This window comes from Pipistrellus hanaki (genome assembly GCF_964339955.1).
Source record: "Pipistrellus hanaki genome assembly, chromosome: 19".
NCBI classification, from domain to species: domain Eukaryota; kingdom Metazoa; phylum Chordata; class Mammalia; order Chiroptera; family Vespertilionidae; genus Pipistrellus; species Pipistrellus hanaki.
This window is the reverse complement of record NC_140521.1, coordinates 9,150,198-9,165,251: the sequence shown is the minus strand read 5'-3', so window position 1 is coordinate 9,165,251 and position 15,054 is coordinate 9,150,198. Positions and strand designations below refer to the sequence as shown.

Sequence of the window (15,054 nt, the reverse complement as noted above, 5' to 3'; positions counted from 1 at the left end):
CTCTATCCACTGACCAAACCGGTTCCAGCCTCCCACATCTTTCTATTAGTGAGACAATGATCGGTTTCCGGCACAGCACCTCAGGGCCCCGCCCTGCAGGGCAGCCACCTGACCCAGTAGAAGGCAAAGTCTGAGTTGATCCCAGTTCTTCCCGCCCCAGCACAGAACTGGCTTCCCTCTTTCCCTCCACCAACTGGAGGACTGGAGCTAAAACTGGGACTTCAGCCTAGTGCCTGGGCCAAGCAGTACTTGTTAATGGCTAATCTGGGTGATTAGAAATGTTTTTTGGAAAACATTTTTTTTAAGTAATCTCTGTAGTCTTTTTTAAATTGATTTCAGAGAGGAAGGGATAGATAGAAACATCAGTGAAAATCATTGATCAGCTGCCTCCAGCACGCCCCCCACTGGAGATTGAGCCCACAACCTGTGCATGTGCCCTGACCATGAATCAAATCATGATCTGGTTCAGAGGTCACAACCACTGAGCCACATGAGCTGGGCGAAAATATTTATTGATTTCAGAAAGAGGGAGAGGAAGAGAGGGAGACAGAAGCATTAATAATGAGAAAGAATTCTTTTTAAAAAAATTTTTCCCCCAAATATATTTTTATTGATTTCAGAGAGGGAGAGAGAGAGAGAGAAATATCAATGATGAGAGAATCATTCAGGCTGCCTCCTGAATCGAGAGGGGATCAAGCCCACAACCGGGGCATGTGGCTGACCTGGAATAGAATTGTGACCTCCTGGTTCATAGTTTGATGCTCAACCACGGAGCCACGCTGTTCAGGCAGGTGACTTCTTTTTCAATAAAAATGGAGATATATAATATACCTCCTAAAAAAGTATCCAGGCGAGACATTCTTCTCTCACACCTCCCAAAAGCTAAGCATGAACAAAGTGAGAGTGGAACTTGTTTTCTATGTCTTTTCTGGAAGTGACTGGGTTTGGGCCCTGGCGTTGCCTTTGTCTGCCCCTGTGTCCGTAAAGGTTTCCTGGGCACAGTTTATAAATGGAAGTTTACAAGACACATTATTTTATTAATATAGTGATCTCTCCCCACCACACCTACACAAAGACGATGCTTACGTAGAAACGCGAAGAGCACAAAATGTCTGGCGGGCCCCATGCTGCGTATCACACTGACTGACCCACCGCAGCCGACAGGGCTGCCAAAGCTCTGGCTGTCACTCCGAGTCATGAGGACCTGGGCAAAGAGGTGGCATCGTTCTGCCAGCGAAGTCACAGAACCCCCGCCGGGGTTTGGTTGTGGGCTGTGCCAAAGCTCAGCCCTTGCCGCATTCCTGAGCACTAAGGCCTTAGTCCTCGGCTGTCAGGGTCACGGGCGGGCGGGCTCCGGGAAGGTTTGTCGATGGCTTCACCCGGTCTCTTGGACTCTATCTAGGTCGTGGAGGGCACAGAGCTGCACGCCGTCCTGGGCAAGCAGGGCCTGCAGCGACGGCTCCTTGAGGACACGCAGCTCGTGAAGCCGTTCCCAAGAGCAGGAAAAGGCGTCGGGGCCCTCCCCGCAGCCTCCGGCGGGAGGCACGCTGGGGTAGCCGGGGTGGGCCATCAGCTCCGCCGTCAGGGAGTGACCCGTGGGTGTGCCTTCCAGGGCCCGAGCCAGTGCTCCCGACACACGGTGAGCAGACATGTGCCGGCCACAGGTGCTCAGACCCACGAAGGCATCCGTCCACCTGTGGATACCCAGGCATCAGGGCAGGGCCGGGCCGGACCGTGATGGGCAGGGCTAGGCCAAGGGCAGATGAGAAACCTACTCAGCTGGCTAGCTGAACAGCCAGCTGGACCCACTGGGACCTGAGCCAGGTAGGGAACATGGCACAGCGATTGGGGGTGGTGGTGGGGGGCTCACCTTAGGCCACTACGGGAGAAGGGGCCCACAGCAGCCCGGGCATCACACTCCACGGCACACGCGAAGGCGCGCGCAGGGGCCTCGAGCCAAGTACAGTCTCCCAGGCCCCGCTCCAGCGGCAGACGCGTGAAGCGCACCCCGTGGGCCTGCAGCACCTCTGCGAACACCTGGCACACGCCTGCGGGCGGGCGGCCGAAACGCTGTCAGGGGGAGCACCTCTCCCCACCTGGGAGCACCGACCTGGGAGCACCTATCCCCGCAACTGGGCACAACACCGCCCCCCGCCCCGGACCACCAACCTGGGAGCACGTGCACATGCTGGTGCCCGTCCACGTGCGTGGGTTTCCTGCCCAGTAGCTCCTGGAAGCGACCCAGCTGGGCCTCCAGCTCCTCCCGCACCTGCAAGGAGAGGACTGTGGCACCTTAAACCTCCGGGAACACCACAGAGGACCTCGCCACGCCCCCGGCCCCGGCCCCCGTGCAGACTGACAGCTCCAGGGAAGGAACCAGGGAGGCATGCAGAGCCCGCCCCCGCCCCCGATGGCGTCACGGTACCCTGCGGGAGGAGCTTGGGGTGGGGTTGTCCTCCTCCCGCAGCCGCACTTCCGCACCTGGGACAGAGCCACATCCTTGGCGGCCACCGCCTCCCGGAATCCCATCTTGCCCAGGAAGAAGCCTTCGGGGCTGAGCAGCGACGAGGCTCCGGGGCGCGCCGGGCCCACGGGGCGGCCCTCGGACAGGTTGGCGTGGAGGCCCGTGGGGATCCGGTGCCTGAGTGTGGAAGGCGAGCCGGAGCACGGGAGGCCCCCCCACCCTCCCCAGCACAGGCGCCGCCCGAACCCCGTTCAGGCTCCGCGGGGGCCACGCCTCACCTGCGGGCCAGCTCCGCCGCGCTCTCCGCCGCCGCGCCGTTCACCAGCAGCGACACGCTGGTCACCGCGCCGGCCAGGAAGGCCTCCACGATGCCCTCGTCCCGCCGCGGGCAGTAGCCAAAGTCGTCCGCCGTCACCACCAGCCGCACGCGCGGCCGAGCCATCCTGCGGCCGGAGCGGAGCGCGCGGCTGGGGCCGGGCGGGAGGGGACGGGCAGCCCTGGCTCCGCCCCGAAACGCAGCCCCGGGCGCGCCCGCCCCCTAGCGGTCACGCTGCGGCCCTGCAGCGGCCTCCCCCTCCGCCAAGTGGGCTCCAAACCAAGCAGACGTATTGCATCGTGACACTTTCAGTGACTGCAAAAATAACATTTAATTTTAATAGGAAAAATGCAGAAGAGAAAGCCCGAGGAAGGAAATCGCTTCCCCTTCCCAGGGATTACCGCGGTTAAGTCTCTGGGGAGAGTGTCCTTCCAGTATTTTCTTTTTTTTTTTTCTTTTTTTTTTTAAATATATATATTTTATTGATTTTTTACAGAGAGGAAGGGAGAGAGATAGAGAGTTAGAAACGTCAATGAGAGAGAAACATCGACCAGCTGCCTCTGGCACACCCTCTATCGGGGATGTGCTCGCAATCAATGTACATGCCCCTGCCCGGAATCGAACCCGGGACCTTTCAGTCCACAGACCGACGCTCTACCACTGAGCCAAACCGGCTTCGGCCCTTCCAGTATTTTCGCTGAGCAAATAAGACATACCTAATTCCTCTTTTCTCCCACCCCAGGTTTTGAGAAATAATGATCAAATCAATGTTAGCTCATTTTTGTAAGGTTTCATTTTAAAAAAATGTTTTCAGCAGAAACCGGTTTGGCTCAGTGGATAGAAGGTCGGCCTGCGGACTGAAGAGTCCCAGGTTCGATTCCGGTCAAGGGCATGTACCTTGGTTGCGGGCATATTCTCAGTAGGGGGTGTGCAGGAGGCAGCTGGTGTTTCTCATCGATGTTTCTAGCTCTCTATCCCTCTCCCTTCCTCTCTGTAAAAAATCAATAAAATATAGATAGATAGATATAGATATTGATATAGATATAAATAGATATATGGGGCTCTTATGGGATGCCAGGTGTGTTGTATGAATTTTATCTCCATACTCCCTGTGGAAGGACGTTCCATTCCTTTTCTAGAGGAGGAGCAGAGATCAGAGAGGCAGGAAACGACCGAGCTAGGAATGGAAGCTAGATCTGTGCGGCTTAGAGCAGGGGACTCTCTCCACTGAGCTCAGGGAGACTGCAGAGGGCGGGGAGGGCTCACGCCAGACCCTGGGTGTGTTCACAATGGGCGGGGGGAGCGTAGTACAAAGCAGAGCCGGAGGCCCAGGGCGCCGCGGGGACAGGCAGGAGCCGGAGGAGGACGTGCCCGGCACTGGGGACTCTGACACCAGCCCCTCAGGCTCGGCTAACGGAGAGGGAGCGGAGCCTCTCTCCCTGCGGGCTCCCCGCTCCGAATGCGGGAGTGACCGAACGGGAGGCGCCGGGGGAGGGGCCGCCGCAGGCCCCGCCCACAGCCTTTGTGCGAGGACCAATCAAGATGCCGCATGCAAATCACCCCGAGGGCCGTTCCGCGCGCCGCCCCAGAGCTCAGTGTCGCCGCCCCGCAGCGGGCGCAGATCGCACTGGCTGGCGCCATGCGTGGCGCCAACTTTGGTGAGTCGGTGGCTTTGGCCGCGGACCGACCCGGGGCGCCCGGGGTCCCGGAGGGGAGGGGATGGGAGAGGGTCAGGGTCAGGAGGAGAACGTCCTCGGGGACCCAACCCCAACCCCAGCGGTTCAGGACTCGGATGTGTACGCCGACGACACCTAGGAGTCTCCGAGCCAAAGGGGGGTGGGGTGCAGGCTCCCTGAGGGACCTGGGGTGGGGGTGAGGGTAGGGGTGGGGGTGGGGGTGGGGGTGGGGATGGAGGGATCTGGGGTGGAGGTTGAGGGACCTGGGGGAGGGGACGGGGGAGGGATGGGGGTGGAAGGACCTGGGGTGGGGGTGGGGGAGAGGTGGGGGTGGGGGAAAGGGACCTGGGGTGGGGGTGGGGGTGGGGGCGGGTGTGAGGGTGGGGGTGAGGGTTGAGGGTTGAGGGGCCTGTGGACCCCGGGCCACACTGACGCGCCGTGTCCAACAGAGGGACGGAGACTCGAACCTATGGAAGCCTGGGGAGACTCTCATGCCATCTCCCCGCCCGACGCAGAGAGGAATCCACGGCCGCACGGCAAAACGGAAGAGAGAGGACGGCTGGCAGCGGACCGGTGCACCCACATCATGACCAACTGCCGCCACCACTCTGGGTACCTGGCGGACGATGAGGCCGGACACATCACCTACCGGCCCCGGGTAGGTGTGCCCGGTGCGGTCTGGCTCGGAGGCCCGACCCCTTATGTATTCCTCACCAGCCGCAGTGCCCCCAGATCACAACACCCCTTTCTCATTGACTTCCCGTTGGCCTCCTCTCCGGGCCTCTTAATCACGTCCTTGTCTCCTTGACCACCTGCTCTGACCCTCTGCTGGGCCCTAGTCAACCTCAATTTCTTTTTCTTTTTAAAAAAATATATATTTTATTGTTTTTCTTACAGAGAGGAAGGGAGAGGGAAAGAAAGTTAGAAACATTGATCAGCTGCCTCTTGCACACCCCCCACCGGGGATGTGCCCTCAACCAAGGTACATGCTGTTGACAGGAATCGAACCCGCAGACCGATGCTCTATCCACTGAGCCAAACCGGTTTCGGCAGCACATAGGTATTTTTAAACACATTTTTGTTGATTTCAGAGAGGAAGGGAGCAGGAGAGAGAGAGAGAAACATCAATGATGAGAGAGAATCATTGATCAGCTGCCTCCTGCACGCCCCCCCACTGGGGATCAAGTCCACAAGCAGGCATGTGCCCTGACGGGGAATCAAACCGTGACCTCTTGGTTCATAGGTCCACGCTTAATCACTGAGCCACGCTGGCCGGGCACCCTCAATTTCATCCCACACCCCCCTGACTTCAGTGGCCTGGCTCAGTAGACTGGGCTCCAGCGTGGGATCATGGAGTCTATTCGAGGCTTAGGACCCAAGATGCATAAGTAACAATGGAGTGTGCAGGGTGGTCTGTACAGCCCAGCGGTGGAGCAGGACAGACAGATGAGGAGCCCCAAGTGGGGCTCACAGAGGGGCTTTGTGATTACCCACTCACACCCTGTGTGCGGGCAGAAGTGGGCTTCAGACCCCCAGGCCAGGGCTTGTGTACATGTCAGGGAAGCTCAGAGCAATCCTACATCCATGCCCACTTGGCAGAAGAGGAAACTGGATCTCAGGATGGACCCTTGAGCCGAAACCGGTTTGGATAGAGCGTTGGCCTACGGACTGAAGGGTCCCGGGTTCGATTGCAGTCAAGGACATGTACCTTGGTTGCGGGCACATCCCCAGTGGGGGGTGTGCAGGAGGCAGCTGATTGATGTTTCTCTCTCATCGATGTTTCTGACTTTCTATCCCTCTTCCTTTCTGTAAAAAAAATCAATAAAATATATATTAAAAAAAAAAAAAAAAAGATGGACCCTTGTGTCCACAGTCATACAGCCTGGAGGTGGCAGAACTAGGGTCTAAACCCAGGGCTCTAAGCACAGTTCCTTCCTCTGCCCACCCAGCTCCCAGTGCCTTCGAAGGACCCCAGGGACCCCTCCCGCTCTGGGGCATTCCTGATCCCTGTGACCGGCCTTCCTTTCTGCGCAGGTGCATCCGCCCAAGAGGCCACCGTTCCTGAGAACGGGGCCGGCCCCCAACCTGGGCCACGTGCCGCCCCCACCGTCCCTGTACGGCACCTCGGGCAGCTCAGGGCTTCGCAGCCACCGCGGGAGCACGAGGGACCCTCGGCCCTTCGGTAACTTCCTGGACTTCCTTGTCGAGGGCCAGGTGCTGGAGAGCCTGCAGCGGGTGGTGGAGGAAGCTACCGAGCGCATGATGGCCGCCAAGACAGAGACTGGGGAGCCGCTGGTGGAGGTGCAGGACCCGCTGGCGGAGGCGCCGAGGGGCGGGCGGCGCGCGCGGGCCCGGCCCAGCCTCAGCACGGTGCACCGGCACCACGCCCAGCCCAGCCTCTGCATCGGGCACCCCAACAACTACCCATCCTGCTCCAGCTCCGTGACCGACTCCCACAGCAACGTCACAGCCGGCTTCCCGGGCGCCCACGGCCGGGACAGCGACCTGGGCTACCGCGGCCTGGGCCCACTGCCGCCCATCAGGGACAGACTCCTGCAGGAGAAGAGCCTCAAACGGCTGCTGCGGCTGGAGAACAAAGGGGTGAGATGTGGGGCCGAGGCCTGAGGTGGGTCGGAGGGAGCCCAGCCCGGAGCTCAGGGCCAAGCCTGGGTGGGCTGTTCCCGGACACCTCTGAGGATCCCCCCACCCCGCCCCCCTCTCTCTCCAGAAACGCCTGTCCTGCTCCCAGGCGGACTCCCTGCTGTGGGACTCGCTGGGCTCGAGCTTCGTGACACCGGAAGCGTCGGAGCTGGGGTTTGGCGAGAGGGAGCTGAAGTTCCTCAAGAAAGAGTTCAACAAGGAGATCAAGTCCTTGCTGAGCCAGTCGGAGGCCTTCAGCCTGCCCAGCTACTCTTCGATCCGCGAGCCCCATCGGACCCTGGACCTCCTGGCCAACCACCACCTCTTCCCCGCCCTGCAGGGCGTGGTCAACCAGGCCGTGGACAAGCTCAGTGGCGCCCTCCGGGACAACGGCTACCCTCTCTTCCCCTCGGAATGGGAGCCCGCCATCGAGCCCAACTTAGAAAGCACCCCGGGCTCCACGCTGGCCTCCTCCATCCCCGAGGACGAGCTCTACGACGATTTCCCCGTCAACACGGACTCCAGCTTCAAGATGATGGGCAGAAAGACCAAGATCAAGACTCGGGACAAGGCGAAGGAAGGTGGTTCCGCCATGCCTAGTGCCCAAGGAGCCACCAGATTTAGGCTCCAGGTGATACCCACGGAAGAGCCCAAGGGCCCCTTACCCCAGCCCCGGCAGGAAGCACCTGACAAGCACCCCAAAGAACAGAGGCCACCCCCGTTTTCTTCTGGGCCTCCGAACCAAAGGGGCCAGCCCTGGCGGAGCCTCCACCTCACCCTGCCTTCCCCGGGGATCAAGGTGGAAGTGCCCAAGCAGAGCCACCTGACCCAGGTCACAGTTCCGCATTCCTACCACCACCTCCCCCCCTTCGTGCCGCTCACCTCCTTAGTGAGGAAGTTCACCCCGACACTCGCCACGCTGTATTCCGAGGTGGCTTCCTCGAGGGCCAAGCTGGAGAGTTTAGGGGCAAACATGCAGGGGAAAGGCCGCCACTCCTAGGAGCCGCCACCACTGGCAGGTGCCCATGGCTCAGGCCTCTTGCCCTGTTGCAGTGGAAACCGCCGGGACAGGGGACAAGCTGACGGGGACTAGGAATCCTGGCCTAAATGCTGCCAGGTATTATGAAAGATGAATAAAGGCTATTTTTCATTCTGGGTATATATATATATTTTTTTTTTAACATTTGCATGTGACATTGGAGACCGTCCCATGTGGAGAGGGTCCTGTCCCTTGTGGACAGCAGCCTGAGCCTGGAGTGGGGCTCTGCATCCCAGGACTCAGACTCTATGGTCCTGCTGCCCTGGGGGTTGGGGGACTGATCAGGAAGGGTGTGGAGAAGATGTAGGTGGCTCCATCCGGGTGGGTCTCCAGCACAGACCCAGACCCGCTCTCACCCATCAAGGCCCAGGCACCCCTCCCTCCTCTTGAACCCTGGGCTGGGCAAGAATCTGCTGGAACCTGGATGTCCCAGGCTCCAGTTTGGCTGACCGGTGTGGGCAGTGTGATGATAGTGTGGTAGCCGTGGGGGTTGGCCGACTCGCAGGACTTGCACTCAGCGGTTGGGCAGGAAGCAGAGCAGATGCGTTGGGGCCATACGCTTGGTGTGACAGGCCTGGTGCCCATGTGGGAGACACGTAGGGGGCTGTGGGGGTGAGGGGCACCCCCGGACGGCAGGAGTGGCATGACATGTCTCCCTTTCCCTCCCTGGCTGCTGCACAGAGCCCCCATTACAGGAAGAAGCCGGTACTGCCCTCCATCTCCTCCAAGTCCATGTCCTACATCTCCAACCCCTGGTCTGAGGAGCTTATCAACGACATGACGGAGCAGGCTGTCTCCTTGCTTGTGTGCAAGTACAAGTTTGAGAAGAACCTCACCAAGCAGCTGGGCCTCGTCTCCTTCCCCATCACTGAGACACTCGTGGACCTCTTGCTGGGCTTCAAGGAAGTGAAAGGCTCCAACATCTGCCTGGCCTCAGAGGTCAACTGGAATGTCCTGCTGCGGATGATGGAGGAGGCCCAGTGGGCCCGGCAGGTGTCCCTGGAGGCCTCCCAGCACGGCTCCTCCCAGCACACGGCCTCCCCCCCAGGCACCTCCCAGAACAGCATAGACTCCCCCACCATGTTGTCTGTGCCGGTCACTGCCCTGGATCAGGTGGTCGAGGAGCCGGGCCCCCAGGTACCCATCCCTCAGGAGAACAGCACAGCTGAGGAGCACAAGCCCAAGAAACCGTTGGAGCCCAAGCCCTCCGCATCCCCGAGCACTGGCCTGGGCTTCAGGCAGTCTGAGCAAGTGGTGGACATGGGGGAGAGACAGAATAGGGCGGGCGAGGGAGAGATGGAGGGGGAAGAGGAAGAGGAGATAGAGGTGGATGAGGAGGAGGAAGTGGAGGAGTACGAGGAGGTGGTGGAGGAGGAGGAAGAGGAGGAGGAGGAGGACAATCTCTATGAAAATTTGGGGGGATGAGAATGAGATCCAGAGCACTCCTGAGCCTCAGTGTAGGCAGAGAGCAGCCATTCCTCAGAATAATTCCTCAGAAATTATTCCCCGAGGCTCCCTAAGCTGAACCAAGTTCTGGATACCCTCCTCTTCCTCCTGCTCTAGGGAAATGCTGTCCACCAGCTGGCCCCTCGCACTGAGCAGAGATCAGAATAGGCTAACGCCCACAAGAAGCTCTCTGCTCAGCCTCTCAAGAGACCCAACAGGAAAAATAAAGCTTCTGTTGATGCAGCAGTGTTCTTGTCCGGAGATTTCAGCCTCCCTTCCACGCACTTGCTCTCCGGCCGCTGGACAGCACGCCCAGCGGGCCCGGCCTGGCCGCAGCTGGCTTTCAGGACAGCTGGCAGTGCTCTGACCCCTGTGGCCTCACGTGCTCTGTGGCACACAGATCGCTGTTCATGGCTTTTGTGTACTCCAGTCAGCATCTTCCCAGCTCTTCAGGCCTCTAGGGTTCACGGTCCCCTTCCATCACAGCCTCCGTGCATCATGGCCTCTGCTTCCAGAGGCGGCTTCTCTGCCAGGGCGTGTCCCCCCCCCCCCCCCCCGCCCCCTCTGGCATGCCACAGCCCCGTATTCCGACCGAGGAGCCACCTTTCCCTGCTGCTCTCACGGCCACCTGCTTTCCTAACACGCGTTTCCCACCTCCACCTTCTGAATCTGGAGGTTCTATGCCAAGCCACATGGTGCTGCTGTTGTTTGGTCAAGCTGTGGATTGGCAGCCACAGGCTGGTCACGTGACTCTACTTCTTTCAGTGGCGCTGGACAGGCTCGCTCACTCCGGAAGGGTCTGTGGGCATGGCAGGTCTCATCTCTGAGGTTCTCCGGGGGCTTCTGGCCTTCCTGTGCCACCGGTGCAGCTCCCTCCTTCCCTCTGCCTTCTCAGGGCAGTCTGGGTGCTCTCCGGCCCAGGCCTCTTTGCCCAGGGACCAGCTCCACCTCTCCCCACACCACCCTCTCCCCGTGGCTGAGAGGCCACGTGAAGATGCTTCACTGCCTCAGCAGCCAGGTGCAGAGAGGCCATGCCGCACAATCCAGCCTGGCCATGCTCAGTGGCCCGCGGGTAAGGACCTTCCCACAGTACCCACACCCTAGGGCCCAGGGAGGAAGACTTACTATCACACCGTGAATCAGAGGGCTCAGAGCCCTAAGGTGGAGGGGCGGTGTCAGAGACCCACTTTACCACAAAGCTCTTTTGGTAAGGATCTTTTAGGGGCTGGGGCTGGTTTGGCTCAGTGGATAGAGCGTCTAGAAATAGTCTATTGTAACCATAGACACCCACAAATAGCCAGCGGAGAATGAAAAATCGTGTATTTTGAAGGTTGTGTTATTGGGACCATGACCTTCACTCCAGGGACCCCAAAGTTGCTTGTACTAACTCAGGATAGATCACCCAATTTCCTGAAAGAAACAGGAAAAGAGAACAAAAGAATGAACACTTCCCTTTCTGACAGCTGTCCCTTTCCGCAGGTGCCTGGCATGATCTGGTATAGAAGGCAAAGTCACTTTCCTGTGTAGAGTCTTGGAGGGGCTGGAGTATCAGAAACAGGGAAATCAGGATGTGGTGGTAGATATGTAGAGGGAAGATGGAGTGACTTGGATTAGGGTAGCGGTGAGGGATGCAGGAGAGTTGCCTTGCATTCTGTTTTGGAGTCAGTGTTGGATTAGATGTGAGTGCAGTAAAGAAAGGTATCAAAAATGAATCCCAGAACTGACTGGTTTGGGTCAGTGGATAGAGCATCGGCCTTCAGACTGAATGGTCCCAGGTTTGATTCCAGTCAAGGGCATGTACCTTGGTTGCAGGCACATTCCCAGTGTGGCGTGTATAGGAGGCAGCTGATCGATGTTTTTTACTCTCTATCCATCTCCCTTCTCTGTAAAAAAAAAATCAACAAAGTATATATATTTTTTAAAAAGATAAATCCCCAATTTTTGGCCTTGAGCAATTGGTGACTGTTGTAAATTTCCCACCCACGAAGACCCAAGCGTGTCAGAAACCCGAAACACAGTCGCCTAGGCTTGGTTCCTACAGTCGCTTTCTAACGGGGCTCTAGTTTGCTAAGGCAGCTTTAGGGCTTTCCAATGAGAACACGCCGTTATATTAAACACCACAGCTCCCTGCTGCCCTCTGCTGCCTAGTGGCAATAATAGTGTCATAGAAGGAGTCGGTAAGAGGCTTGTGAATTCAGAAACCCCAAGGTCTAGGGACTGAGGTGACCCAATGTCAGAAAGGGGGAAGTGACCGAGTGACTGAGGGAGTATTTCATCCCAGAGCTGAAGGGCCAGGTGGTCCACTATCTGAGATCTGTCGACTTTGTGACCACAACATTTAGTGGTCGAGCAACCTCAAGACCCTGCAGCTTCGGACCCAGGGGCTGAGGACAGAGACCATGATTGAGGGCTCGGGGATCCAGGATGAAGAAGCTTCACCAACGGGTTCAGAGGCTGCTGGAAGGATCCTCTCCAACAGCCTCCCCGGCCGCTCTCACCCCTTAGAACCACATCAGCCTTCCTTTGCTTCTCATTGGTGGACCCTCGGAAGCGTGGACCAATCAGAACCCTCCTCGTGTCTCCAGCTCCCTCCTCTGGAAAGCTGGCCTCGGCGAGCCAATGGTAGGGCCGGCGGAGCTCCGTGCGGATCCGCGATTGGCTGCCGCAGCGGGCTCGGTCCAAGCCGGATTGGCCGGCCGCGGAGACGGAAGCGGCTCGGGGCCGGAGCTGGCGGAGCCCTGCCGGGGCGATGTGGAGCGCGGGACGCGGCCGCGCTGCGGGGGCAGCGCTGCTGGGGCTGCTGCTGGGGCTGCTGCTGGCGCTCTCGGTGCCGGGCAGCGGCGCCGCCAAGCCCGGCGCGGGGCTCGTGACCTGCGGGTCGGTGCTGAAGCTGTTCAATACGCAGCACCGGGTGCGGCTGCACTCGCACGACGTCAAATACGGATCCGGTGCGCGGGGCCTAGGACCGGGCACCGCTAGGGGGCGGGGCTGAGGCGGGGCGTTTGAAGGCTGGGCGGTTGTGGGGGGGTCTGCGGCTAGGGGTCTGGGGGTTATCGGGCTGGAGTTATTGGGGGGACTGAGGACGACAGGGACCGGCGGTTGGAGGGGGTCGTCTGGGAGCTGCGGGCCAAAGGACTTGGAGTGCATCCGGGGACCCGGGGTGGGAGCTGGGGGTGAGCCGTTAGGTATGGGGTGGAGGTGGTCCTGAGGGTCGTGAGTTCCGGGATTGACCGGCGAGGTGGGGTGTCGCCCGCAGGCAGCGGCCAGCAGTCGGTGACCGGCGTGGAGGCGTCTGACGACGCCAACAGCTACTGGCGGATCCGCAGCGGCTCGGAGGGCGGATGTCCGCGCGGGTCCCCCGTGCGCTGCGGGCAGGCCGTGCGGCTGACACACGTGCTCACCGGCAAGAACCTGCACACGCACCACTTCCCGTCGCCGCTGTCCAATAACCAGGTGAGTCCCTTCCCCCGGCCCCAGACAGGCTCCTCCGGTGTGTGTGTGTGTGTGTGTGTGGCCGCGGGCAGAGCCTACTCTGCCTCTCACCTCGGAGCCTCAGCTTCCTCTGGGAAGTAGGAATTATTTAAATTCAGAAATGTTTGCCAAACGCCCCCTCTGGGGACACTCGGGACTCCTCCGAGGTCCTCCTGTTCAGCCCAGCGGAAAAACGGAAGAGGGAGAGTGTGATGGGAACCTGCTGGTAGCTCCACTCCTGGGGGCCAGTTGGACCCTGGAGGGGATCCACGTGGCCTTTGGGGTGGGAAACCCCAAAGGAAGAAGGAGCTCAGGCTTGGTCTGGAAGGATGAGTAGGAGTCCTCTAGGCGGTGGGAGGAGCGTAGCACCTTTCCAGGACCGGGGAAGAGCTTGTGCATGGGGTTCCCTGGGACTGGGTGCGGGGGAGGTTAGGGAGGAAGAGGGGGTGGAACCCAGGGTGCTGGGGGCGGGGGAGTTGGGGAGTGGGTAGGGTTGTTAGAAGAAAAAAGTGGAGACCGTGACTGTCAGCCTGCGGGATTGGACTTGATGTTGAGTTAGAGGGGTTAGGATGGGAGGTAGGGGGACATAGAGGAGGAGCCTGGAGGCCTTGGCTCTGTGGGAGGCAGACAGGTGCGGTGGGGTTAGCCTGTGTTTGAAGAACTCATGTTGTGAAGGCCCTACTGGGTATTGGGGCTGGAAGGGGGGGAGGGGTGTTGTCCCATTTTGCAGCTGTGGAAACTGAGGCTCAGAGGGTACGGGAAGAACCTGAGGCCCAGTACAGGAGGCGTGAGTGCTGCTGCCAGGCAAGTGACCTCAGTGTGCCATCTCATGGTGACTACTCTCTCTCCCCTGTCCCCCCTCCCTCCCCCGCCCCCAATGCATAGGAGGTGAGTGCCTTTGGGGAAGACGGTGAGGGTGACGACCTTGACCTGTGGACCGTGCGCTGCTCAGGGAAGCACTGGGAGCGGGAGGCTGCTGTGCGCTTCCAGCATGTGGGCACCTCTGTGTTCCTGTCGGTCACCGGCGAGCAGTACGGGAGCCCCATCCGAGGGCAGCACGAGGTGCACGGCATGCTGGGCGCCAACACACACAACACGTGGAAGGCCATGGAGGGCATCTTCATCAAGCCCAGCGCGGATGCTGCTGCAGGTCACGATGAACTCTGAGGGCCGCGGAGGGGCGGGTGGAGGGTGGCAGCGCCGAGGCATCTGTAGGGCCACTCTTGGAGAAGACTTTGGGTTTGTAGGGGTTCTTAAGTGCCTTTGTTAATTAAAGAATGTTGGTCTGTGATTGTTTTGGAGTGAGCCTGGGTGTGACCAGGAGGTCCCAGCTCTTTCCAGCCCCGTCCACCATTTCTTCCTCAGTGCAAAACTGCTGTCTCCCCGCCCCCCCACAGCTGAACAATTGAACCTGCCCAGACCCTTCTGGTGCCTTCCCATGCATTCCAGCTCTGCCCTGCCCCCCTTAGGCCGTCTGATGGCAAGAGACCCTCCAACCCCTGAGCTTCATGCCTCAGCAGGATAAGTGGAAGCCCCACTCTTTTCAGCAGGGATGAGGTACAAGCTCTCCAGACCCCTCACTCCTTGAGGTGAGGACCCCCATTTTCCTGGCACCCCTCCCCTAGCAGTTGTGAGTCTTTGACATTTGTTTTAATTCTTAAAAATATATTTTATTGATTTTTTTTTTTTTACAGAGAGGAAGGGAGAGGGATAGAGAGCTAGAAACATTGATGAGAGAAACACTGACCAACTGCCTCCTGCATACCCCCCACTGGTGTGTACATGCCCTTGTACATGCCCTTGCCAGAATCGAACCTGGCATCCTTCAGTCCACAGACCGACACTCTATCCACCGAGCCAAACCAGTTTTGGCTGTTTTAATTTATATATATATATATATTTAACTTCAGAGAGGAAGGGAGAGGGAGAGAGGGATACAAATATCAGGATGAAAGACAATCATAGATCAGCTGCCTCCTGCAGGCCCCCCACTGGGGATCGA

At 59.1% G+C, this 15,054-nt stretch overlaps 3 protein-coding genes across 5 annotated transcripts; 2 read left to right on the top strand and 1 right to left on the bottom strand.

Moving 5' to 3' along the window:
- Positions 1–1,016: 1,016 nt before the first annotated feature.
- Positions 1,017–2,977, bottom strand: YDJC (YdjC chitooligosaccharide deacetylase homolog). Of its 3 annotated transcripts, XM_084867608.1 has the most exons (5): positions 2,743–2,976; positions 2,482–2,641; positions 2,170–2,269; positions 1,871–2,048; positions 1,017–1,694 (listed from the first exon to the last, which is right to left on the bottom strand). In XM_084867608.1, the coding sequence occupies exons 1-5, from the start codon at positions 2,904–2,906 to the stop codon at positions 1,376–1,378; spliced, it is 921 nt and encodes a 306-aa protein (XP_084723734.1). In that variant the 5' UTR covers positions 2,907–2,976; the 3' UTR covers positions 1,017–1,375. The 3 variants fall into 3 exon arrangements, with proteins under 3 accessions (XP_084723734.1, XP_084723735.1, XP_084723736.1); XM_084867609.1 differs by lacking the exon at positions 1,871–2,048 and having other exon boundaries at positions 2,170–2,283; positions 2,743–2,977; XM_084867610.1 differs by lacking the exon at positions 1,871–2,048 and having other exon boundaries at positions 2,743–2,975.
- A 696-nt stretch (positions 2,978–3,673) lies between these two features.
- Positions 3,674–9,872, top strand: CCDC116 (coiled-coil domain containing 116). The gene is made up of 5 exons (XM_084867278.1): positions 3,674–4,438; positions 4,906–5,114; positions 6,491–7,057; positions 7,185–7,727; positions 8,817–9,872. Exons 1-5 carry the CDS (start codon positions 4,330–4,332, stop codon positions 9,558–9,560), a joined length of 2,172 nt encoding a protein of 723 aa, XP_084723404.1. The 5' UTR covers positions 3,674–4,329; the 3' UTR covers positions 9,561–9,872.
- A 2,383-nt stretch (positions 9,873–12,255) lies between these two features.
- Positions 12,256–14,343, top strand: SDF2L1 (stromal cell derived factor 2 like 1). Its single transcript, XM_084867362.1, has 3 exons — positions 12,256–12,529; positions 12,838–13,034; positions 13,938–14,343. The coding sequence occupies exons 1-3, from the start codon at positions 12,331–12,333 to the stop codon at positions 14,217–14,219; spliced, it is 678 nt and encodes a 225-aa protein (XP_084723488.1). The 5' UTR covers positions 12,256–12,330; the 3' UTR covers positions 14,220–14,343.
- Positions 14,344–15,054: the final 711 nt, after the last annotated feature.